Below are 25,210 nucleotides of genomic sequence, written 5' to 3' on the forward strand. Positions count from 1 at the left end.
TCTCCTAATGAGTCGTTACTGAAGCGCTCTGTGACTTGACTCCAGTCATAGTCGAGAGTTCTGCTGTGAGACCTCCCCACGGGTAGTTCTGAGGGCCGCCTGGGCTCTAGGGCCAACTCTGGCACCGTGGCTGTCATCAGTAGAGCTTGTGGACCCCATGTAGCATGGCTCGCCATTTTTGTGCATAGGTGTCGTGTATCCCCAATGCTGTTGATGGGGAAGGAGGAGCAGGGGTCTGGAGCTGCCGCACTGGGTGACTCGTGTTTGCAGTATGGCACGGGGGCTTCTCTCAGCTGCCTGTAAACAGTGAGGCAGAAAGTACCGTTTCTACGTTCCCTCCCATATCAAGTTAATGATGTCTTTTTAAAAATTATTTATTTTTATTTTACGTGCATTGGTGTTTTGTCTGCATACATGTCTGTGTGAGGGTGTCAGATCTTGGAGTTACAGACACTTGTGAGCTGTCCCTGTGGTTGCTGGGAATTGAACCCAGGTCCCCTGGAAGAGCAGTCAGTGATCTTAACCGCTGAGCCATCTCTCCAGCCCCATTAATGATGTCTTTATGTTAGTCTTTGACTGAAAGTATGCTAAGGTGGAAAGTTATTTGTTGTCAGAAATAGTAACCTTTTGTCACTAATGCAGCATCTGTGTGTCCTTTCTGATGACTTCCTCTTTGTCCTCCTTCCTTCCCTCTTTGGCTGTGTGCATCACAAGAGCTGAGGAGCAATCAATAGTTTTTACTTTTCTGAGTTCCTTTTCAAATTTATAACTTAGGAGAGCAAAACAAGGAAGATGTTTCTGGTATCCTTGTCCATTCAGCTTCAGATGGTCATTAAAATATCTTCTTATGATGGTAAATTTGCTGTACTCGGGTTACATCTCATTTGCTGCCTTGTGAATTAAGAATTACAAAGTGAATGTAGCTCTTTTACTATTGAGTTCCCTCTCTCCCACTTTTTTCTTTGTCTGGAACATCTTAGGGTATAGCTGCATTAGTTTGGTTTGAAGTCTATTTTATTAGATATTAGGATAGCTACACCAGCTTGTTTCTTAGGTCCATTTGCTTGGAAAACCTTTTCCCAGCCCTTTACTCGGAGGTAGTGTCTGTCTTTGGAGTTAAGGTGTGTTTCTTGTATGCAGCATATGGATGGGTCCTGTTTTCTAATCCATTCTGTTAGCCTGTGTCTTTTTATAGGTGAGTTGAGACCATTGATATTGATGGATATTAATGACCAGTGATTGTTAATTCCTGTTATTTTTTTGGTTGTGTTGTGTTGTCCTTCTGTGGTGTATGTTGGTGTAGGATTATCTATTGCTTGATTTTTCATGGATGTGTTTAGCTTCTTTGGGTTGAATTTTCCCTTCTAGTGCTTTCTTTAGGGCTGGGTTTGTGGACAGGTATTGATTAAATCTGGTTTTATCCTGGAATATTTTGTTTACTCCGCCTATGGTGATTAAGAGTTTTGCTGGGTATAATAGTCTGGGTTGGCATCCATGGTCTCTTAGTGTCTGCATGAGGTTTGTCCATGATCTTCTATCTTTCATAGTCTCTATTGAGTAGTCTGGTGTTATTCTGATGGGTTTGCCTTTATATGTTACTTGGTCCTTTTCCTTTGCAGCTCTTAATATTTTTTCTTTATTCTGTGTGTTTAGTGTTTTGATTATTATGTGGCGAGGGGACTTTTTTTTTTGATCCAGCCTATTCGGTGTTCTGTAAGCTTCTTGTATCTTCATAGGTATTTCTTTCTTTAGGTTAGGAAAGTTTTCTTCTATGATTTTGTTGAATATATTTTCTGTGCCTTTGAGTTGGTATTCTTCTCCTTCTTCTATCCCTATTATTCTTAGGTTTGGTCTTTTCATGGTGTCCCAAATTTCCTGGACGTTTTGTGTTAGGACTTTTTTGTCTTTATTGTTTTCTTTGACTGACGAATCTATTTTCTCTATCGTGTCTTCAGTGTCAGAGATTCTCTGTTCCATCTCTTGCAATCGGTTGGTTATGCTTGTTTCTGTAGTTCCTGTTCGTTTTGTCAGGATTTCTATTTCCAGCATTCCCTCAGCATGTGTTTTCTTTATTGTCTCAAATTCATTTTTCAGATCTTGGAATGTTTCTTTCATCTGTTTAATTGCTTTTTCTTGGCTTTCTTTGATTTCTTCCCATTTTTTGTTCGTTTTTTCTTCCATTTCTTTAAGGGAGTTTTTTATTTCCTCTTTAATGGAGTTTTTCATTTCCTCTTTAAGGGAAGTTTTTATTTCCTCTTTAAGGGAGTTTTTTATTTCCTCTTTAAGGAAAGTTTTTATTTCCTCTTTAAGGTAGTTTTTCAATTCCTCTTTAAGGAAAGTTTTTATTTCCTCATTGAGGGAATGTTTTATTTCTTCTTTAAGGGCCTCTATCATCTTCTTAATGTCATTTTTAGGGTTGATTTCTTCTGTTTCTTCTGTCATGGTATGTTTAGGTCTTGCAGGTGTAGAATCACTAGGTTCTGATGTTGCCATATAGGTCTTTATGTTGTTGCCTGTATTTTTGCACTGGCGCCTACTCATCTCTTCCTCTGTGAGGTGCAGGTGGTGTCTGTGTCTGAGAGTGCCTCTCTTGTTCTAATTTTTAGTCTTGGTTTAGTAGGGGTTCTTGGTTAAATTGGTGCTTTTGGGCTATTTCTTCAGGGGCAGCTGATTTTGATCGGTGAATTATATACTTATGATTCTGGTGATCTGGTTTGGTGTCTGGGTAGCGCCTTCTTCTGTGTTCTCAGGTCACTTTTTGTTCATTTGTCAACTCCTCAGCTGATCTTGTTTCTTCAGACTTTAAACTGTAGGCCTCTGAATCCTCTCCCAGATGTGTTTCAGCTGAGCAGGGTAGTCTCACCAACACCTCCAAGTTGTTGGGTTTCACAGGATCAGCAGCTGGGCCCTGGGTTGTCCTCAGACGGAGTGTTCAGATTCGTTCTGGTTCTGACCCACGGAGATAGCTTCTTCCCCAGATGTTGGGGTTAGGGGCGTCCCTGTTCCAAGCTGTGTCTGCTTGTCTCCGTCCCTGGGCCTGTTTACCTCTGCGGTCCAACAGGGTGCTAACATGAATTCTGTATTACTTTCCTCTGGTGGAAGCAGTAGTTCTGTTGTTTCAGTTCCAATCACAGGCCTGGTCGCGGAGTTTGAGGAACGCCATGGCGGCCGCCGCCGGTCGGCCACTGTCCGGAGCCGGCGGGTAGGTGGCCGGCTTCGTTGAGGAGAGGAGCCTAGCTGCATTAGTTTGAAATGTGTACTTTTTTAACTACAAATTGAATGATCTGCATTATTGATTTTTTTAAAAGATTTATTTATTATGTACACAGTGCTCTGCCTTACATACATGCTTGCAGGTCAGAAGAGGGCACCAGATCTCATAGGTGGTTGTGAGCCACCATGTGGTTGCTGGGAATTGAACTCAGGACCTCTGGAAGAGCAGCCAGTGCTCTTAACCGCTGAGCCATCTCTCCAGCCCCTATTTATTTGATTTTTGTAGTGAACTCATATGTGGTAAGGATCAAAGTGTCCTTGAAGGGTCTGTGAAGAATTTGTATTAAACATTGATCTTATATGACTGGTTGTGTATTTTCTCAGTGCTTCTGCATGATTTGGCACATGGAACTCTAGCAAGTAACAAATGAAGTTTCCATTTTCTGTAATTGTTGTGAAGTTGCATAAAAGAAGTGATGTGTCCGAAGAGACTTATGAGCCTGGATTCCAGAAGAATTCTTAGTGTTGTGTGCTTACCCTTCTCATATTTTCCAGGCGCTATAAGTTCTGCTGAAACTTAGCATGAGACTGGGGTGTCTTACTTGTTCCTGGACCAGTCTTTCCCCTCTCCAGATTTGTCACCTTGTCAAGTTAACAAAGCAGACCCCCCCTCCCCCTTCCCTCCCACCCACACACCCATGCACCATTTATTTACATGTTAGGGCTCACTTGCAGAAGTCAGAGGAAAACTTGGAGCAGTGACGCTTTCCTTTTACCAGTTGGGGTCCTTAGATCAAACTCAAGTCATCTGGCCAGGCAGCAAGCGCCTCCACCCACAGAGTCATCTGAACTGCCCCAGAAATTCTATTCTGAATGGGCCTCAGCCTTTTCTTTTCTTTTCTTTTCTTTTCTTTTCTTTTCTTTTCTTTTCTTTTCTTTTCTTTTCTTTTCTTTTCTTTTCTTTTCTTTTCTTTTCTTTTCTTTTCTTTTCTCTTTTCTTTTCTTTTTTTCCCTCCCCTCCCCTCCCCTCCCCTCCCCTCCCCTCCCCTCCCCTCCCCTCCCCTCCCCTCCCCTCCCCTCCCCTCCCCTCCCCTCCCCTCCCCTCCCCTCCCCTCCCCTCCCCTCCCCTCCCCTCCCCTCCCCTCCCCTCCCCTCCCCTCCCCTCCCCTCCCCTCCCCTCCCCTCCCCTCCCCTCCCCTCCCCTCCCCTCCCCTCCCCTCCCCTCCCCTCCCCTCCCCTCCCCTCCCCTCCCCTCTCCTCCCCTCTCCTCTCCTCTCCTCTCCTCTTCTCTTCTCTTCTCTTCTTTTTTGCAGCCTGGTAGGAGTGATTGAAGAACACTTTGCCCAACCTTGGCTATGTTTCAGTACAGATTATAGGCCTGCCAGGCATGATTGTTTAGGCCTAGAATTCTAGTACTTGGAGGTAAAGGCAGGCAGATCCCTGTTTCAGACTAGCTCAGTCTACATAATAAGCTCCAGGCCAGCCAGAAATGTATAGTAAGACCCAAAGAATGTAGGGACTCCAGTTTTCTCATTGGGAGAGGGGACTAATGATATCCCATGTTTAGTGAGGCACCATTTCTACTTTTACTCATAGATTAGGCAGTTAGGTAGACTAGAAATAGGGAACTTTAAAAATAATTTATCATTTAAGTAAATTCACTGTTACAAATCCTATTTTGTGTTTGTTACTAGTGATATTTATACTGATTCTTCCTAAAATTAGATTAGAATGACTTATTTTGAATATATATATAAATGAAGTTATATGTGGAAAGCTAGGACCAAGTAAAGAATAGCAGGCAGTGTAATTGTCTTGCAGGAGTTTGGACTTCATACTGAACTACTGGGATTGGAGTGCTAAACAACCATGTAGACTGGGGAATTCATGATGGTGTTTTCCCTGGGACATAAGTCCATCCTAAGACTAATTTCAGAAAGAAACCTTTCATGAGATTTGTAGATGAGGTGTCAAATGATTGATGTTCAACACTTTAATAATAAACATAGGACAATTATTACTCATTAATGGCAAGGTCATTTGCTACCAAGCCACCTATGATGTGAAGAACTATCACATATGTGCCTTTATGTGAAAGAATTGAGAGCATTCATTACCATTGCTGATAGGTAGATTCATTTGTGCCAAAAGTTTTTCCTTTCTCTTTCTTAATCCTGTTCATCTGTCACTCTTTCTCTATTCTTAACTCTTTTTGATTGTGTTCTGTATTTTCCTCTTTTGTTTCGATGCCACATACTTGATGTTTTATCAGTAGAACCTGCCTCAGGCTTTCTGTATAGAAGGTAAATGCTCCCATGTTTCTTGTTTGTGTTTTTTTTATTCAGACTTCAGATATTCTTGAGATCGCCCTGTTACATACCACTGCTGTGTTGGGGATTGAACCCAGGACCTCACACTTACTACATAAACACTCTCCATGAGCCATCCCCACTCCCAAAACACACACTTCGCTCTTACTTTTTAAAGGTTTGAAAAACAGGGTCTTAGTAATTTGCCCAAGCTATTTTTGAACTTAGCCTTTAGGCTATGTGATTTGAGACAGGTTCTTTATTGTGTAGCCTAGACTGGCCTGGAACTCAGGGTCTTCCTACCTCAGCTCCTTGCTGCTGGAGTTACAGGGTATGCACTACTGTACCTGTCAAGCTAAAGACTTCACACTGGTTTTATTATTTAATGGGAATGGGTGTTTTTTTGCCTGCATGCCTGATGCCCCCAGAGGGTGTAGATCCTCTGGAACTGGAGTTACACCATCTGAACCACCATGTGGGTGCTAGGAATCAAGCTGAGTCCTCTGGAAGAACAGCCAGTACTCTTCTAATTGCTGAGTCGGGCTGTCTCTCCAACAGACTGATTTTTTGAAAGTTGTATTGACTGCTGTTCCAAATCTAAAGGTGCAGATTTTCCTCAGTAAGAAGTGTGAAGGATTTCCCTCCCCTTATTCCCTTTCAAGGTAGCCAGGTCTGGCACTGGGATATGAGGCTAGCCTCTTAGAGGGTTCTGGTTGAGATGTTGCATTTGCACATTTGTCATCGTGAGAAGTGAGTAGTCCTGTTCCTGGAGGGTGTATTGAAGCTTATTCATCCAGAAAAGACTGCCAGTGACAGGTGTCACTTCCCCTTCCCAGGCCTTCTAAAACAAACACTGTCCTCTTGTAGAGCATTACTGCTCTGATAGATAATACATCAGAAACATTTTAGAATAATGTTTTAAAACACAGGAAAAGTCATCCATAGCCTTTGTCTTAAGATTTGTATCAGGAAACAAATGACTTAAAGAATTTAGCCATTTTAGCACAGTGGAGACCCTGGCAGCAAAAGTAGCTACCACAGTTAGTTAATCTTTCATTCTATTGGGCATGATAAATTTAATTCAATAGTTATATACATTTCGTTGGCTTTGAAAATTATAAATTTATAAACTCAAGTTCCAGTTTCTTTTGGGATACCATCTTACAGGGACTCCAATTTACAGGAAGGCTTGTTAAGGAAGGGAATGGCTCAATTGCCTTTAGCCTACTGGCTATGGGTGAGATAGGACCTCTGTTGGTCTTTTCTGTGTTAAACACACAGATTGCAAGCCCAGTGCCACTTTAAGATCTTTGGCAGCAGTTAACACCGCAGCTCTCACACGATTGAGACTGTATGATAATGAGTATTCAGAGACGGGTAACACCTGGGGGCACTCACCAACCTAAGACAGAGCACCTGTGTGGCCTGGGCAGGCGTCTCCACGTCGGGTAAGGTGACCTGCTGACGTCCCACACAACCCAAGTCAGAAGATCATTTTTTAGTAAAAGGGGGACCTGTAGGGTCCTGGCCCCTGTTTTGGGTAACTGTTGTCTTGCTTGCTGACCTTGACCTTGATATCCTCCCTATGCTAATTCCCTGCCGGGTTCCACCCTCCTGAATGTGTAAGGGAAGTTCCTTGTCTGTGTATCCTGCATAATGGGCATTAACAGCTTAGATGCAAGATTGTAAAACATCAGTAGTGAACTTCTGCCCTCTGGGGTTCTCCCATTGTGCTGTAAGCCTGTATTTAAGACCTCTTCCCTCCTTCAATAAACAGCATTCAGCAAAAAGAAAAAAAAAAAAAGAAAAAGGAAAGAAAGAAAGAAAGAAAGAAACATTTGATAAAAATAAACTATTGTACTTCTGCCTTGCGGGCCCCCCCCCCAGAAAAAAATAGATAAATTGTTATAGGGTTGGGGGTGGAACAATAAAATTTAGACTCAGGATTCTTTTTTGGGGGGAAAAGGGGTAATAGATAGGTATAGGATATTATTGTATCTACTAGTAAAATAATTTAGCAAACTATCAGCCTTAGATAAATTGCACTGATATGGATTCTTATATATTGATACAAATGTAAACTATTTTTCCATTCCTATTTAAGATAATTAGTATAAACTCAAAACGATAATTGTCATATTGTACACATGTTCCTACTCCTATTTGAAATATTTTGTATATTGATATAGGAGTCACCATTGAAATCCTGAATAGATATCATTGGTATGGTGTACATATTTAATCTTCCAAATTCTGCAAAATAAAACATATCCATCTACCCCCCCCCCCCAAAAAAAAAAGAATTTAGCCGTTTTAGCCTTACCCCTCACTATTTTATGTTGGAATACAGTCAAGAATATAGTACTTACTAATTTTGAAAATGTTTGTAAGTTATAAGATTCACAAAATTGAGATGGTATAAATTGAAATAAATTGTTAGTGATGTGAGGGGAGAAAGCTTAATTCAGTTACTGAATGATTGTCTGCGGGCCACCTAGAGAGGACAGGGTAGGGCTGTGGGTCTTTCTGTGTTACCTCCCCAGGGGCTTTGTGGTGAGCATCTAGGTTTTTCTTTGTCTTCTAGAATGCCCTCCCTTTCAGGTTTGTTTGTATGGTTGTTTGGTTGATGGGTGTGAGATAGGGTCTTCTCGTATAGCCAGACTGGTCTCAATCCTGTAATGCTGCCTCAGCCTCCATGCGCTGGGATCAAATACATTTGGAGTTTTAAGTCTTAAGTTTATTTTTTCAGAGTGTTCTGGTAATTTGCAATGACTTTAAACAAATGATAATCTATGGAGTGTGATCTTTTAGAGAAATACTTCTTTGCTCAGGTCAAGTTGACGACAGAAGGTGGGACTGTAAGCTTCTGGGATCTAAAATGTTATACTTGATGTGATTTTAAAGGTTCTGGGAATATCAGAGATCACTTTCCAATTTTTATTTTGAAGTTGCATGTTATTTCTGTTTTTCCTTACTGTTAGGTATAATAGGATTCTGGTGCTTAATAGATAATAGTCTTAACTAATACCGCAAACAATAGCCATAATAGTCACAGTTTTCCTGTGCGTCTGTTCATTTAAATTGAGTGGGGGGTGAAAGTCAGAGGTTGTTGCTGTGCCCTTGTTCGCTCTGACATTAACTCTGACGTCCACTGCCCGTGCCTTTATCATTCACACTCAGTTCATCCCTGAGACGGAGCTGTTTCTCAGCACTATGCAGTGGGCCTGGCCTGGCTAACGAAGCCGGCAGGGTTATCATAACCGTCTCAGTGTTGCTGAAGAGCAACATCCTCAGTGTAGCCAGGGTACTTGCAGCTAAACTTGGACACAGCCTGTAAAAATCATTTCCGGTTATGTCAGCTGTGCCGTGGAGACTGTTGGGAGGGAAGGGAAAGATTTCCAGCAAAGTAAACCCCGCCAGAGAAGAAAGTCCAGCACCAGTGTCCTAAGAACTCAGCTGAAGGGGGCTTTGTTCATGTCTGGAGTTCCATCACCGTTTCCTTCCCATTTTATGAGAGTGGTGTTGGATCCATCCTTTGTTTTGTTTTCGGAATGGAGTCTCACTATACAGTTCTGGCTGTCCTGGAACTCACTCTGTAGCCTAGACTCAGAGATCCACGTGTCTCTGCCCCCTGAGTGCTGGGATTAAAGGCGTGTGCTAATACTCTCGCTCTTGGGTCCATCTTTTTTTTTTTTTTTTTGGTTTTTCGAGACAGGGTTTCTCTGTGTAGCTTTGCGCCTTTCCTGGAACTCACTTGGTAGCCCAGGCTGGCCTCGAACTCACAAAGATCCGCCTGCCTCTGCCTCCCGAGTGCTGGGATTAAAGGCGTGCGCCACCACCGCCCGGCTCTTGGGTCCATCTTAATGTCACCTTTACGGTGTTTTAAAAATCTTAATTGACCTGTATTCAAATAAAACTTAACTTATATTTCTATGACGTATGACAGTGAGAACAGCAGTTTGGAGCAATTTTTAATTTCCTTCTTTCAAGAACAGCTACAAAATTGATTATTTGTGGATACTGACAATTCCTTTCTTGGTGTTCCTTGACTTTTCTTACATAATGTCTATACTAGACATCCTTATAGACTGTAGGCCAATTGGAGCTCCTTCGGAGCCTGTGAGCTCTCTCTTCTGATACCAGCCTACAGTGTAACATTGTGAAGTCCTTACTGTTAAAAATGTGTCCTAATAAACTGATAATCAGTCTGAGAAGTGAAGCGCCATGGTGCTTTTGTTATCTCTCTGTTCTGGGAAGGCCAGAGTAAGAGGTAGGTACTGGCCTGTTTTCCAATCCAAGAGAAAAATGCTTACAAGCATTTTTATGTTCTTTCCTCTTGCAGGTTGCCAACTTGGCCTGTTCAATCTCCAATAATGAAGAAGGCGTAAAGCTCGTCCGAATGTCTGCAAGCCAGTTAGAAGCACTCTGTCCTCAGGTAACGTATAGCCAGCAAGCTTACAGTATCTCCAGCCTGGGTTTTAGTAGAGTGGATGTGAATTGATTTTGTTAGGTTTGCTTGTTTTTCTCCTTTGTTTTCCTTCCTTTCCCTTTTCTTTCCCTCCCCTCCCCTCCCCTCCCCTCCCCTCCCCTCCCCTCCCCTCCCCTCCCCTCCCCTCCCCCCTCCCCTCCCCTGCCCACTACTTCCAGGGTGGCCAAATCGTACGAAATAAATTTAGAGTAGATTCTGAAGAATAGACTTTCTTCCCTCAAGTTTGCCATTTTCTCCCCCCCAACACTGTCATATCTTTGGTTCTCTGTTTCGTTTTAAAATGCCTGAAAAGCGACAATGCTTCCACATATCTTCAGAAACAGATGGTAGCATGCGCTGATCACACCTACCGGGAGTATTTATATAAATGATCTTAAAGCCTAGGGGAGAATCCAGGGAGTCTGTCTAGTCAGTCCCTGTGACTTGCCCCGAGTCTCAGCACGAGCCCACCGCACAAAGCCTTATTTTTCTCCTGTGCAGTTTCACTTAAGATGGACACAGCACCCAGGCCACACTTGACATTAGGGGTATGCCCTGAGTAAAAGGCCTTTTCTGGGGGCGATTATTCTCTATACGTGCAGAGCTGGGCAACTTCAGTATTGGCAGATACAAAGTGGACAATGTGGGCCATTTATCTCTCTTAAGTTAATTCTAGTTATCTAGGTAAATTGGCATTTCCCTGATGGCTAAGGGTGGTAAGATTGTTTTTCATGTGTTTACTACCCATTTCTGTGTATCTTTTGGAGAAAGAACTCTTCAGATCCTTTCACAGATTGACTGAAGGCAGTGGAAAATGGATAGTATGAAAATGACCTTGCAGAGAGACAGCAGAAAACGGTGAAGAGAGGTGGTTAAAGCGCGTTATAAAGGGGGAGTGGGCCTGGAGAGCGGCTCAGCAGTTCAGAGAACAGACTGCGCTTGCAAAGACCCAAGTGTGTTGCTCAGCACCCAAGTTAGGAAACACTGGCAGTTATCAAAGACTAGTTATCAAAAACTAGCAGTCAAAGGATACTCCGTAGCTTAGTGTGGGGTCTCTGTGACAAGGACGATGGGAACATTGTACCTCATGGCCCAAGACTTGAGATGAGAAAGAAGACAACCATGCACTTTTGGAAGACAACCCACCCAAAAGTAACTTAGTAGTTAGACGACCGACGGGGATGAGGAGAGAAGAGGGAACTGGGGAATAGCGAGGGCTTGCTAATGCAGTTGGACCTTCTTTCTGGAGTGGAAAAAATTGAATATGCTTTCATTGTGACTGAATTTTATGCTTTAAATGGACAAATTGTATGAATTCTAAATTGTGTCTCAGTAAAGTATCTGTGTGTGTGCATGCTATACAGGGCTGGGATTTATATCTCTGTACAGACCTGGCAGGCTTTCTACCAGGGAGCTATGTCCCAGCCCTATATTTGTACTCATATGAACACGCTATATATATTTTTATGGAGTTTTTATAAGTTAGATACACCTTTGTTAAAATGACAGGAAAAAAGTCCTTGGAATTGGAATACAATACCTTTATTGTGAATGAATTCAGGGAAGTTTGGCGTGTCAGGTACTGTGGGCATTATTATGCATTATTGGACATTGCTGCTTTTGTTACAGTGATGGGTAGCTGAGATGAGCCTAAATATCTCATAGTAGGAGAGGAACACGGGACACCTATAAGATGGATACTAAAGACTGTTTTAATGTGTGCTTAATGACATTGACATATGTAAAAGAAGGAACCAGGAGAGTTTTGTATGTGGCCTATAATTTTATTTTTTTTATTTTATTTTGGTTTTTTGAGACAGGGTTTCTCTGTGTAGTTTTGGAGCCTTCCTGGATCTTGCTCTGTAGATCAGGCTGGCCTTGAACTCAGAGAGATCTGCCTGGCTCTCCTCCCAAGTGCTGGGATTAAAGGCACACGCCACCGCCATCTGGCCTATAATTTTAATTATGTAATTTTTGATGGTGCATTTGTATGATTGAGGTTTTTTAAAAAAGCCTGAAATTTAATGTCAAAAATTATAGAATTGCCTTCACAGATTGGAGAAATTGGAGGAGCTTTCATTTGTTTTATAGTTGCCTTTTGTTTCCTAATCAGACTTGCTGCTTTGGTGGTAAGTCTAAAGCCTTCTGTTGAGTATTTCCTCTTTGTACCAGTTATGGTGGAGCACATGGTGTTTCCCAGTGACAGGGAGCTGTTGCTGCCCTGTTGACCAAGTCACCCCATGTGACTGATCTCGGTGGCTTGGAGATAGAGTGAGCGATGTGCTTTAATCTCTGCAGGTTATCAATGCCGCATTGGCCTTAGCAGCAAAGCCACAGAGCAAGCTGGCCCAAGAGAACATGGATCTCTTTAAAGAGCAGTGGGAAAAACAAGTCCGAGTGCTCACAGATGCTGTGGATGACATTACTTCCATTGATGACTTCTTGGCTGTCTCAGGTAATGAACCTGCTTCCCTAGAGTGGCATGTGTAAGTATTGTCCAAGTCGTAATCACAGACAGAACACCTTCAAATCTGGGCAAGGGACTTCTATCAGTTACATTCCAGTGTCCAGTTTTGTGGAGTTCTGACCTGTGTGCTGTGCAGGGGAGTTGGAACTGGAGCCGTTTCCCTCACGGTGGGGCTGGTGTGCATCCTGGAAGAATTAGATACTGGACTAGCAAAACCTTTCACTGCTGAAACAGACTGAGACCCTTTGGCTGTGACCTGTGTAGCATATAGCACCCACCCCTCTTAGTACTTCAGTTTAGACCTATGTCCTAGTGTCGCTGGTCACTTATAATGAGCCTGTGAAACTCAGGAGGAGCCTGCCAGCTAGTGTATTGTAGAGAATCCTCTTTCCCTTCTTGGAAAGCTCTGTCTATCAGAAGTGATCGTAGTTTAACTGACTACTTCCCTAAAGACTGTGTCTGCCTGATGCACAGAGAGAAAACAGAGAGGAAATATTTAAGTGCCATTTAATTATGAACTTGGAAAAAATAAATCTGAGTAATTCACCTCACAAAAACAGTTGATTTCATTATATAAACATAAACTGGTAATGACATAGTAAATTGCATTCATATAGAACATGTCTGTCAAATGCAATTTCTGTTTATCTCACAGAAATAAATTTCAATCCTGTCTCCTTAGAGTTGAGTAACACTAAATGCATTCTCTATTTAACAAGGCCTCTGTTGCCCCTGGCTGTGTCTTCTCCTTGGAAATGCCAGGCTTCCTGAGGCTAGTGGCTGTGGGCAGATTGAGTGACTGGGTTCTTGTAGAGCTGGAACTACCTGTCACCCCGGGGAGCGCAGGCTGGAATGTGGAAGACGTGAGTGGCAGTGGGGCTTGAAAGAGAAGCGGAACTTCAGTGCATGCACAGCAGCAGTCCTCCAGCGGTGACCTATATAAGGGACACTGCCTTCTGCATACCAATGTGTCCCTGTCTTCGCCTTCTTTGGCTTACCCTGAGAAAGTCGGTGTCGCCTGTCTGTCAGCTGCAGGAAGACGACGGGGTAAACCGTGTTGCTGCAGGACTGCCAAACTGCAGATGCTGCCGCTTTAAAACAAAACATTCATCTTCGAGCACGCTGTTGCAGGTGCCAGAAATGCAGCAATGGCCTTTCTGGGAAATCTTGGCCTTCTGTTGTTTTTCCCAATGAAGTATGGAATTACTCTTTTTCATAGGTTTAGGGAAAAACATTCCACCTTCATAGCACATTTTTAAGCAAACAACAAATTTGGAAATCTAAATGCAAAACCCCTCTGGATAAATACTACATTCGTACAGTTTTTAAATACTACATTCGTACAGTTTTTTGAAATTAGGTTGGATATGTTTACCAGGTTTAGTCTTAAGGAATTTTCATTCTTTCTTATAGTAAAGTAGAATATAATAGAATCAAAATGTCCCTCATATAACACTCTTCAAATCAGACAATAGAAGGGATTCAGTAGCAGCGTTTAGTGGGATCCAGACAGGATTTTTTAAAGTTATTTAATATAAAACAGAAGACCAGTAAAGAGAAATCAAATTCTTTAGCAGGTTCACTTTTATCTGGCGAATGTAAGTGTGAGTTTAAGAGAGGGCTGACTTAGCTGGGAGGTGGTGGCACACACCTTTAGTCCCAGCCCTTGGAGGCAGAGGCAGGTGGATCTGGGAGTTCGAGGCCAGCCTGGTCTACAGAGTGAGATCCTGGACAGGCACCAAAACTACACAGAGAAACCCTGTCTGGAAAACCAACCCCCCAAAAAGGGGAGGGGGCTCTCACTTAGTGCAGAGCATTTGAGCCAGTTTCTGTTTAGCAAATCCAAGCACAGAATTACTCTCTTGAAGAAGCAGTGGTACTTCAGAACATCTGGATTCTGGCTGTCACTGGTGTGTTTTTATTGTTCTCTCATAAGCTTGCTGAGGGATGCACGTGATCAGTAACCAAGGTGTTTTTAGAGGAGTGGTCCGGGGCCAAGCAGGTGCCTGGGTGGAGACCCAGTGTGCTCAGCAGTTAGTTGATAGCACTCAGACCCACAGTGACTTCCCTTCCTCCGGAATCTGTCAGTAGCCAGTAGTCTAGGAAGGCCTTGGGCACCGCAAGATCTTCCTCATCCATGATTGACTCTCGACAGGCCCAGTGCTGGCAACTGCTGCTGTGAGCTCGTATTGTAATGGCTGTCATGGCCAGAAGATCGCATTTCACAGGCCTTCTCTCTGTCTTCTGGCACGTGCTTTCTTTCTGTCCATGATGTTCCCAAGCCTTAGAGTGGGTTGTCCTGTTGAGGGCTGCGCATGCAACCATCCCTTATTCTCAGCACCTTGAACAACCAGTGTCTATGTCTACTACTGTTCATTTTGAAGAAAAGGTCTCGTCTGTGTAATGTAAACAAGCGTTGAGAAGGCCGTGTGATAGCAGTTTAACTAAGCAACAGTAGTGAGTTCCCCTTGAGGGCCATGGGCTTTTGATTGGGTTTACACTCTGCTGCTTACTCAGTCTAAGACCCCAGACTGCCCATAGTGAGATGGGTCTTCCTACCCAGTTAGCCTGATCCGAGCGATTACTCAGAGGTGTGCCCATAGGCTTGTCTGCTTGGTGAGTCTAGATCCCTTCAAGTTGATAGTCAGTGTTAGCCATCGTTAAAGTGTCTGTCCCCTGCCTTGTCTGCTTTTGATACAAAAGGACTTTGGTGCTTTTTTTTTTTTTTTTCTTTTAGAGTAAAATAAGCAAAACTGTCAATGAGAATTTCTCTTTGGAGGAAGCAGTACAAGTATAGCTCAGTGACTAGAGAGAATATTGGTGTTTTTTCTTGCTGATGTAGTCAGGAACCTGGATAGAAGCTTAGGAGGAAAGGGTTCAGAGTTCAAGGGTACAGGCTATTATGGCAGGAAAGTCCTAGCGGCTGGAGTTGGGGGTAGTATCTGTATCTGTAGTTAGGAAGCAGAGAGCAAATGGACTCAGCTCCCTTCCTTCCTTTTTTTTTAAAAAATTTTTTATTGTTTTAAGACAGGATTTCTCCTTGTCTTGAAACTGGAACTTGCTCTGTAGACCAGGCTGGCTTTGAGCTCACCGTGCTGGGATCAAAGGCGTGTGCCACCTCTGCCTGGTTCCTTTCTCCTTTTAGTCCAGTCCAGGACTCAGCCCAGGGAATGGTACCACCTACAGTAGATACAACTTGTCACCCCAGTTAACCTAATCAAGGTAATCCCTCTCAGGCATGCCCAGATGCTCATCTCCCATGTTAGTGGAGAGCTCATCACACTTTGAGAGTAACACACATTCACCTTCTTTAAATGGATTCCTTCGTTACTAAAGAGTGGCGTGCATACCTTCTCTAATGTGATCACACAGGGGGAAAAGTTAGGATGAAGTTATTAAAATTGGAGCTTATTTTTGAAAACGTAGATATCTAATTGATAGGTTTTGTAGAGTACATCACTGAGCCTGAGGTCTTATCCCCCTCCAAAGTGTTAACCACCCTAAAACAGGGATGAGAATTAAAAGAAATAATTCGAGTAACACTGGTTTGTAGTTTTCTTAGCAGAATCTTTCCTTTTCTTTTGACGTTCTTACTTTGTAATACAAGATATATCTTCCACATTTACCTTGTGTTGATTTCAGAAAAAGCAGTTTCAGCACTGAGGCCTTGAATGATGGACAGGCTTGGTATACATTGTTTAGTTGGCGTTAGTGTGTGGGGTTTGGATTTCAGGTCAGCTCCATTCTTCTAGTTGGTGTAAAGAGCCTAAAATTTATAGTAGAAATTTTGTGTTCTCTCCCTCCCTCCCCTCCCCTCCCTCCCTCCCCCTCCCTCTCTCATTTTGTTTTTCGAGACAGGGTATCTTTGTGTAGCCCTGGCTGTCCTGGAACTCACTCTGTAGCCCAGGCTGGCCTCAAACTCAGATCCGCCTGCCTCTGCCTCCCAAGTGCTGGGACTAAAGGCGTGCACCACCACTGCCTGGCCCCAGTGTGCTTCTTAAAACAGATCGCATTTGCTACCTAAGTTCCAGCTCTTCTACAAGAGGCTCTCTCCACACGCTAGCCTTACACTGTTGTCGGCAGGATACCACGTCTTTACCAGACACTAACTTCCAAGAGCTGTTATGCGTCCCAGGAGAGGAGGAGGGCATATTGCCGCCCAGCGCAGCGCCATCGTGTGTGCCGGTGGATCTGCCTCTCGCCCTCTTCTGGGTCTGTCCGTACAGTCCGGCCTCTGTGGTCATGGTGCCTGTGTGCAGCCTGACGGTTCCCTGACCCTTCGCCTTGCTTCCCCTTGCTGGTACAGATGAGACTGGAAGAACTTGCTCTGGGTTCTGAGAACAGGGTCAGGCTCTGAAAGGAAATGGTCTGGGGTCTTCAACTCTAACTGTGCCTAGTAGGAGCTTCTTGTCAGTTAGCATCTGGATGTAGCACCAATCTTAAAAGGCCTTATTAATAAAAACAAACTTGAAGCCAACTATTGGGGTGAATGCTGGAAGATCAGAGAAGCAGAACAAGCCACAGCCTCCTCACCTCGCCAGTTCCTTAGCTGATCCTGTTTCCTCAGACTGGAAGCCTCTGAGTCCTCATCCAAATGGATCTCAGCTGAACTCTTGCTCAAAAGCCCTAAAGTTTAACCAGGCTAGTTCCTGGTTTTCATGCCTTAAATACCTTTCTGCTTCCTGCCATCATTTCCTGGGATTAAAGGTGTGAGTCACCATGCCTGGCTGTTTCCACTGTGGCTTTGAACTCAGAGAGATCCGGATGGATCTCTGCCACCAGAAGGCTAGGACTAAAGATGTGTATGCTACCATTTTCTGGCCTCTATGTCTGTCTAGTGGCTGTTCTGTCCTTTGACCCCAGATAAGTTTATTAGGATGCACAATATACTGGGGGACACAGTATCACCACAGCTGGATTTACAGGTTTCCCTCTCTAGAGACCACAGATGTCAGATGTTTTCTCTCGGCGCCCAGAGGGTCAAACCTGCCTTTCTGCACCCTCTCATTTTGGTCCTGCTGCCTCCTGAACATTATTGGTACCTCTTGGAAGGCGAGGAAACGCTGGGCAGGCGCAGCCTGGGATTGAGCTGTCTCCTGACTTAGACTGCTTGCACCATTTGTCCAGTGACAGGCAACAAGGAAGCCGTTCCTGAGGCGGTGGGCTTGCTTTTAGTACATTGCTCACTTGGGGTGTGGGTACTTGGTGTCATGGCTGTTTTGGAGGGCAGAGAACAACGTGCAGGGGTTGGGTTAAACTCTAGATTCTAGCTCCACCCTCCTGAGTGCCAACATGCAGTGTGTGCCTGTGCCCAGCTTTGCATATAAAACTTTTGGCACCAAGCCTGCCCATTGTACACAGAGCATGCTGTGCTGCTGTGGCATCCTCTGTTAGGAGACCTGATCCTTCATTCAGCTTTTTGCTTCTTCCTCAGAGAATCACATTTTGGAAGATGTGAACAAGTGTGTCATTGCTCTCCAAGAGAAAGATGTGGATGGCTTGGACCGTACTGCTGGTGCCATTCGAGGCCGGGCAGCTCGTGTCATCCATGTAGTCACCTCAGAGATGGACAACTACGAGCCAGGAGTTTACACAGAGAAGGTTCTGGAAGCCACGAAGCTGCTCTCCAACACAGGTCTGAGGACTGTCCCTGTCCCAGTGTTCTCCCTGATCCCCACCATGGCTTAGCTCTGACATCATTCCAAATCCTGTGGATTGCACATACAGAACTCAGCTCTGGTTTTACACACACTAGGTGGCTCATTGTACTAGTGAGAAATTAATTATTAGTTCACGAACACATTTTCCTCTGTGTGTCTGTGATGAACTTCCGAGTTGTCTCCTGTTAGTGAACACACAGGAAATTAAGGTGGGTCCCTCCTCTTGCAAAGTTAGGGATTGATCCCAGAACCTCTTACATGCAAGCACTCTGCTACTAAACTACTATCCCAACCTGTTGTAGGTCCCGTTCTTAAGGTCTGAAGGTAGTTAGCATCATTTCAAGTTCTCCCAAGTCATCCAATCCTAGCTCAGAGTCTAGTAAGATGATTGAGTCCATAAGTCACATGTGCACACTGTGGTTTATTTCACTGGTGAGTACTGGGCACAAGAGTAGAAATGCAGAGGACCTTTGTCATGAGCCTAACTCTGCTGCCTGGTTGTGGGGTGCTGTCTTCTTAGTGGGGCCTGCCTGCCTCTTGTCTCCGCAGTCATGCCACGGTTCACTGAGCAAGTGGAAGCAGCTGTGGAAGCCCTCAGCTCAGACCCAGCCCAGCCTATGGATGAGAACGAGTTCATCGATGCCTCCCGTCTGGTGTACGATGGCATCCGCGACATCAGGAAAGCAGTGCTGATGATCAGGGTGAGTAACCAATCTGAGACATTTCAGTAGCTTCGTTTTTATTATTTGCTACCTTGAGCAATGCGCCATTCTGAAACTCAGCAGATACAGTGGCAGTATATTAGACCATGGATCCAAGAGTGGTAGAATGAGCTAGAACCCAAACAGGGACCAAAAAAAAGAGACCGAACACGAGTTGGGCTTGATGGAGTAATTTAGGGAATTTAGTTGGATAAACATAGAATAGTTTGAGTTACAGGGGAAACTATAGAAAATAGTCTGACATTTCAGAGAAGGAGATTTTTTTTTTTTTTTTTTTTTTTTTTTTTTTTTGGTTTTTTCGAGACAGGGTTTCTCTGTGTAGCTTTGCGCCTTTCCTGGAACTCACTTGGTAGCCCAGGCTGGCCTCGAACTCACAAAGATCCGCCTGGCTCTGCCTCCCGAGTGCTGGGATTAAAGGCGTGCGCCACCACCGCCCGGCAGGAGATTTTTCTTAAGGTCGGTAAAGTTATTGTACTTCTGTCCAGAAGGAACCGCTCCTCTCCTTGAAGGGAAACCCAGGCAGGAGGTTGGAGTCTTTGTTCAGGATAAGGAGTGGCAGCCCTGATGATACTCCATGGCTCATGGCCAAGTGCTGAGCCAGGGGGAAGTACTACCTCTGAGTCTTCTGTCACCCACCTCAGAAAAAGTGGCAGAAAGTCCTAGACCTCCCATGAACTGGGTAGGGTGGGGGTGGGGCTCTGAAACTGCAGATTCCTCCATCAAACAGGTCTTGGGCCTGTGTCTCCCAGACTGCCTTTCCATAGCTGTGGGGCTCTTGAGATAAAAGGGCAGGGACCTGGGTCTCATTGTCATCCTTTGTCTGTGTGCCCTGAGCTGTGCGCACGCGTGCACATGCATGGATGCACACATACACACATACACACACGTGTGCGCTCTCTGGTGTTGGATTTACCCTTAGATTGGTCCCACTTGTCCTTTTTTACTCAGCCCTTCGGGTCTTTTTTTTTTTTTTTTTTTTTTAAATACGTTATTTTTTTGTGTGCATGTATGGAGACCACAGGACAACTTGTGGAAGTCAGTCCTCCTTTTACCATGTGGGTCCCAGGAATCAAACTCAGGTTGTCAGGCTTGGCAGCAAAGTGCCTTCACCCCTGACACATCTTACCAACCCAGGTCTTAGTTCTGAGGACATCTCCTTTTCTTATACGTTATTTATGCAGTCTTAGTGTCTCTCATTTTCCTGCTAAGCAAAATCCGACCAACGCAGCCAATCTGATGGCGGTTTCTGAGACGGGACCGGGGAGACCCTTGTGTCCTGTTGGTCAAGCCACTCCTAGCTCTGGTCCTAGAATCTCGAACTATTTCATTTTCCTCTCGAACCTTCCCACACCTCTAACCCTGTGCCCGATCTTCCCAGTCGAGTGGAAACACCAGGCCGCTGGAATACCTGTGCCCTGCTACTGTGCCCTGTGGCCAGTGCTTCCTTCTAGGAAGAGGTCCCCGTCGGTGTTGGTGGCTGAGGTCGCCCGGCACTCACTGGATACGGCTACAGCATCCTTTAACCCTGCTCCCTGCCTCTGGCCCTCTCTGTATGTGCGTATGCTCCTCATGGGGAGACGGCAAACCCTCGGCCCTCTCTGTCTCAGCCTCCTTGGCAGGGAAGCCGTGGCCTCTTTGCCTGCGTTGCTTTGTAAAAACATGCTTTCTTTGGAGGCTGGTTTTGCTAAATCCCCTACTTACGTAGCTAATTTACAACTTTTTATCAGTTACTGTGCCCAGAAGTGAGCCCCAGCCTCTGAAGCGAGATTGCTCAGCAGTTACCTCCTCCGCTTGCTCTGGTCCTCCCTGTGGGAACCCAGATCTGATAGTCCTTATCTTCCCTCTCGGGAATATGAATGTGTTCCCACCCTAGCCTGGCATCTCTTACCTAGTCCCACCCTCTGCCTGGAGGTTAGCCCAGTGCATCTAGGTCAGCCCCTGGAGCCGTCAGATTGTGTCGTCTGCTGCTCCACACTCTCCTGAGGTGCCCACACCACTTGTCATCTGCTGCTGCTCTTCCCGTGGCTCAGAGTCACCTGACCTGGGACCCAGCCAGTGAGCCGGACCATCTTCTTTTCCACTTTGCTCCTCCCTCAGGTTGCTCCCCGCCCTCCCCCACCTGCTCGGTCCCTGCCTCACAGACCTGTCCCTGTTCCAGTGGTCACGACGGCTCCATTTGTTTATGGTGCTGCGGCAAGTCATGTCGTTGACTCGGTTTCTGCCATTGCTGCTGCTGTGCCGTTAGAATGGTGGGGGAGAGTGAACCGAAGAGCTGTTCTTGGCAAGAACGGTGCTCAGGACCCAGCTAGGCCGTGGGCAGGCAAGGGGGCAGTGTCAGGTGCTGCTTTGGAAACCGCCCTGGACTTGGCACAGCAGCCTTCTGCGGCCGGAGCTCCGAGGTCCCGCCAGGATCGTTGTGGCTCTGTGATCCTCTGTGATCCTCGCCCACCACTGTGCTCACTTCTCTAGGGCAGGCCAACCTTGGCCTGTCAGAACCCAAGCTCACGTCACTGAGTGCTTCCCACATGTTGTCGTTTGAGCCTCACAACAGGGCCTGGGCAGGGCTTGGCTGAAGGCCTAGTGAAGAGGAGGCCTCGCTGCCCTCCTGTCATCCCTTCTGACAACTGTCAATCAGTCGCTCGTCAGGAGAGCTGGGATTTGACTAAATCGTTACGGCAGAGGACAGAAAACAGCAGCAGCGCCTTTGGTGGGCACTGAACTCTACTGCTGTGTTCTTTTGTCCTTTGATAAAAGGAAGATAAGGCTGCAGGAATACTAGATTGCTTTGTTTATTCCTCAAAATAGCCTTGGGCGCCCAGAGAGAAAGCTCAGTATTAACCTGTGTTTTCTTCTCGTCATAAAGTGGGACTTTCGTGAGATTGCTTTATGTGGTGGTAGAAACCTGGCCACCTGATGCAGGGCTTCTGACCAAGGGTGGTTTTTACCTCCGTGTGCAGGTGCAGAGCCCTGGGAAACTGCATTAAAAGTGAACTCTTTCTGTTCCAGCAAGCCTTGAATCAGTGGTCAGCCTGAGCTCTACACCCTAGGAAAGGAGGTTTCTTAGAAACTGAGGGTGTGGAGGCCACGCAAACCTCTCTCTGGTGGCCTGGAGTCTGAATCTGGGCCTCCATGCTTTGGTGGAAAGATTTCACTCAGGCGGTTGGAGACACTGGACTGTGTCTGATTCCTAGTCTTTTGTCTTGGCTGCAGACCCCCGAGGAACTGGATGACTCTGACTTTGAGACGGAAGATTTTGATGTCCGAAGTAGGACAAGCGTTCAGACAGAAGACGACCAACTGATAGCTGGACAAAGTGCCCGGGTAAGGACACTCTCCTTGCTCCTCTGACTTGTTCTGTGAGGCTCCCTGGCCGTTCTCTCTTTTAGGATATTCAACAGTATTCAGGGTGCCATTCTTACCTCTTTTTGGTGGTATGACTGAAATGAAATTCTAAATCATGGTATTCCCAAAAAAATGCCTCTTCAACTAAAGAGCAGGGCAAGAACCTGGGGGCCGCGACTACCCATTGGGCCACCGGTTTATGGTACCCTGGGTCAGGAAAGGCTGCCAATCTAATCAGAGTAATGTTTGCTAAAAAGAATTGTGAAATACTTCTCTACTCATTGCATTGATAACCATGAGAATGAACTCTTAATTATTCATGGCCCTTAAAAACTGAACAAAACCCATATTGGAGAAAACCAGCCGGCACCATTGCATTGGGGTCATTACGTCGTCAATGGATAAGGCCCCTGCTTTTGGAAGGATGTCAAGATATATTGCTAAGGAGCCTATTTTCTCACTCCATGGAAATCTGTCAGAGAGCATGGCCCTGATTTAGGCCTTACTGAGTCGGGAGCGTTTGGAGAGCCTAGAGGATGGAGCCCAAGCTATGGCTTGACTTGGCGGCTGGCCTCCAAAGTGCTGCTTGTCAGGTAGCCAAGGCGTGTGTTCCTCAGAAGACTCTGTCTTCCCAGACTAGCTCTGGTGGACCTTTCCAACTTGGAAAGGTCTGTTCAGGGCTCCACCCACACATCCCTTTCTCTCTTCATGTCGCCACAGACAGCAAGCTTAAAACCTCTCAGTCAGTCAGATCAGCACCGGCGCCTGCCCAGCCTCCGAGAGGCCTCCTGTGCTGCGTCCCTCCTCATCCAGACATGGTTTGGAAAGTGGGTCGGGCATTTAGGTGCAGTCAACTCCTGCAAAGATGAGAAAATAGCCCTCCAGGCAAAATGCAGCTATTAAAGCCTTATCCTAGCTAGGGTGTAGATTGTGTTAGAAGTCTTCTTGGCTAATGCACTGTGAGAACTTCTAAGAGTGGTTTGGCTTGTGATTGTAGGCCATCATGGCTCAGCTGCCTCAGGAGCAAAAAGCAAAGATTGCCGAACAGGTGGCCAGCTTCCAGGAAGAAAAGAGCAAGCTGGATGCCGAAGTGTCCAAGTGGGACGACAGTGGCAATGACATCATCGTGCTGGCCAAGCAGATGTGTATGATTATGATGGAGATGACCGACTTCACCCGGTGAGCAGAAGCCCACCCCACAGGCTTCTCAGAGAGGGAGAGTGCACTTCCCCGGGACCCCGGTGCCAGGAGAGGCTTCACAGACAGGATCCTGTTCTCTTTTCAGAGGCAAAGGACCACTCAAAAATACGTCAGACGTGATCAGTGCTGCCAAGAAAATCGCTGAGGCAGGATCCAGGATGGATAAGCTCGGCCGAACAATCGCAGATCATGTAAGTGGCAGTCTGTCTGAAAACTTTGCATCTCTAAATCATTAAAGCCAACCTCTACTGTGACTTTTCAGGTCCGTCCATCTGTCCTGTGTCCCCCCCCCCCCCCCCCCCCCCCGAACTCCAGTTCTGGGCAGACCAGAACCTGCCCGCCCCAACACTGGCACTGAGGTGTGGGAGCTTCTTGCTTAGGACTTGGGAGCTCTGGGCATCTAACGGGGCACAGGCTTTTCTGCCTCAGCACTGTGGCCTCTCCCCTCCAGGAAGCGTCCCAGCACACTCTTGTGGTGCCAGGACTTAAGCTGTCCCTCACTACTCAAGCCAACCTTCGACAGTCATTCTTGACTGCCCAGTAAAAAGCCCTGTGGACCTGGTCCTTCCTGTCTGAAATCAGTAGCTCCGTTGACCTCTCACCCGCCTGGACACTGTGGCCTGCTCTTACCTATTCTTCTCTCCAGTCTGCCTACGGCCACAGCACTGTCGTTATAAAATGCAGAGCAGACTTGAATCTGTCCTGCTTTGGTGGCATCTTAGAAAAAAGTTAAAAGCCTTCAGCATGGATATAGGCCCCATTTTATCCCCCCCCCCCCCCCCCCCCCCGCCAAAGGAAGCAAGTGTCTGTTGTAAACACATCTGAGGAGACCCAAACCCCTGGGCTTCAGTGTGGTCAGGACAGGGCCTCACTTGTAACTTTGGGAACTGTCTGTGCCTAGAGTGTCTGTCGTCGGGTCTCGTCTTGGGGATCCTTGCTGAGGAGGGTTTAAGCAGAAGAAGCAGGTCCTGGGATGCTTACTCCACAGAGCTCAGAGCCCCGACTGACTCTGTGTGAGCAGGGAGGCCTGATCTCTCACCTTGTAGGGCCAGGGGCTTCGCCCCCAGGGTGGAACCTAGGCAGTGGTGTGCGACTGAGTGGATGCTCAGGAAGTGTCACTGAGGCAGGATCCAGGAGTGACTTGCCTGGGTGTCATAGCCCTGGAGAACAGAACACGCACCCCACCCCCTCACCCTTTGCACCTCAGGAAGGGAGGGAGCAGGGGATTGTGGGGTGGGGCTGGGAGCAGTCAGAGCTGAGCTTCTTCCCGTCCGTCCGTCAGTGCCCAGACTCGGCCTGCAAGCAGGACCTGCTGGCCTATCTTCAGCGCATCGCCCTCTACTGCCACCAGCTCAACATCTGCAGCAAGGTCAAGGCTGAAGTGCAGAACCTCGGCGGGGAGCTTGTCGTCTCTGGGGTGAGTGGTGGCCAGGAGGGGGGTGGCCATGGGAATCTGCTGACCTCTGTCTGCCGCAAAGGAGACTTGTCCCTGTCCACCACCCACCTGCTCCAGACGCAGAAAGTATGGAGAACAGAAACTGGAACCCCACAGACTCTTTATAGCATGGCATGGTTGGTGACAGATGGAACCATTGCCAGGCCTGGTCTCTTTCTTCACTAGCTGTTCTTGGGGAAAGGGTGTTTCTATCACCCCCTCCCCAAGAGTAATTAAGCCTGCTCAGAAATCACCAAGTAGAACTGTGCAGGCTGCTTTCTCGGTTTCTCCCCACACAGAGCTGAGTGGTAGCAGTTCGTCAGGTCACAGTTCTGGGTCCTTCTCACCGTGGGCAAGAGGAGGACCCAACACTTCTGTGTCTGGAGAGAACATG

At 46.1% G+C, this 25,210-nt stretch overlaps 1 protein-coding gene across 1 annotated transcript in view; it reads left to right on the plus strand.

Annotated features, from left to right (window-relative positions):
• Positions 1-25,210, plus strand: part of Ctnna1 (catenin alpha 1) — a 138,499-nt gene that overhangs the window by 111,753 nt on the left and 1,536 nt on the right. The window contains exons 10-17 of the mRNA XM_076554970.1: positions 9,865-9,957; positions 12,289-12,445; positions 17,892-18,092; positions 18,667-18,818; positions 22,050-22,160; positions 23,179-23,360; positions 23,467-23,572; positions 24,664-24,798. Of these exons, the coding sequence (XP_076411085.1) occupies positions 9,865-9,957; positions 12,289-12,445; positions 17,892-18,092; positions 18,667-18,818; positions 22,050-22,160; positions 23,179-23,360; positions 23,467-23,572; positions 24,664-24,798 (1,137 nt within the window). The remainder of the gene's footprint in view (positions 1-9,864; positions 9,958-12,288; positions 12,446-17,891; positions 18,093-18,666; positions 18,819-22,049; positions 22,161-23,178; positions 23,361-23,466; positions 23,573-24,663; positions 24,799-25,210) is intronic.

This window comes from Peromyscus maniculatus, chromosome 19, assembly GCF_049852395.1.
Source record: "Peromyscus maniculatus bairdii isolate BWxNUB_F1_BW_parent chromosome 19, HU_Pman_BW_mat_3.1, whole genome shotgun sequence".
Lineage (NCBI taxonomy): Eukaryota > Metazoa > Chordata > Mammalia > Rodentia > Cricetidae > Peromyscus > Peromyscus maniculatus.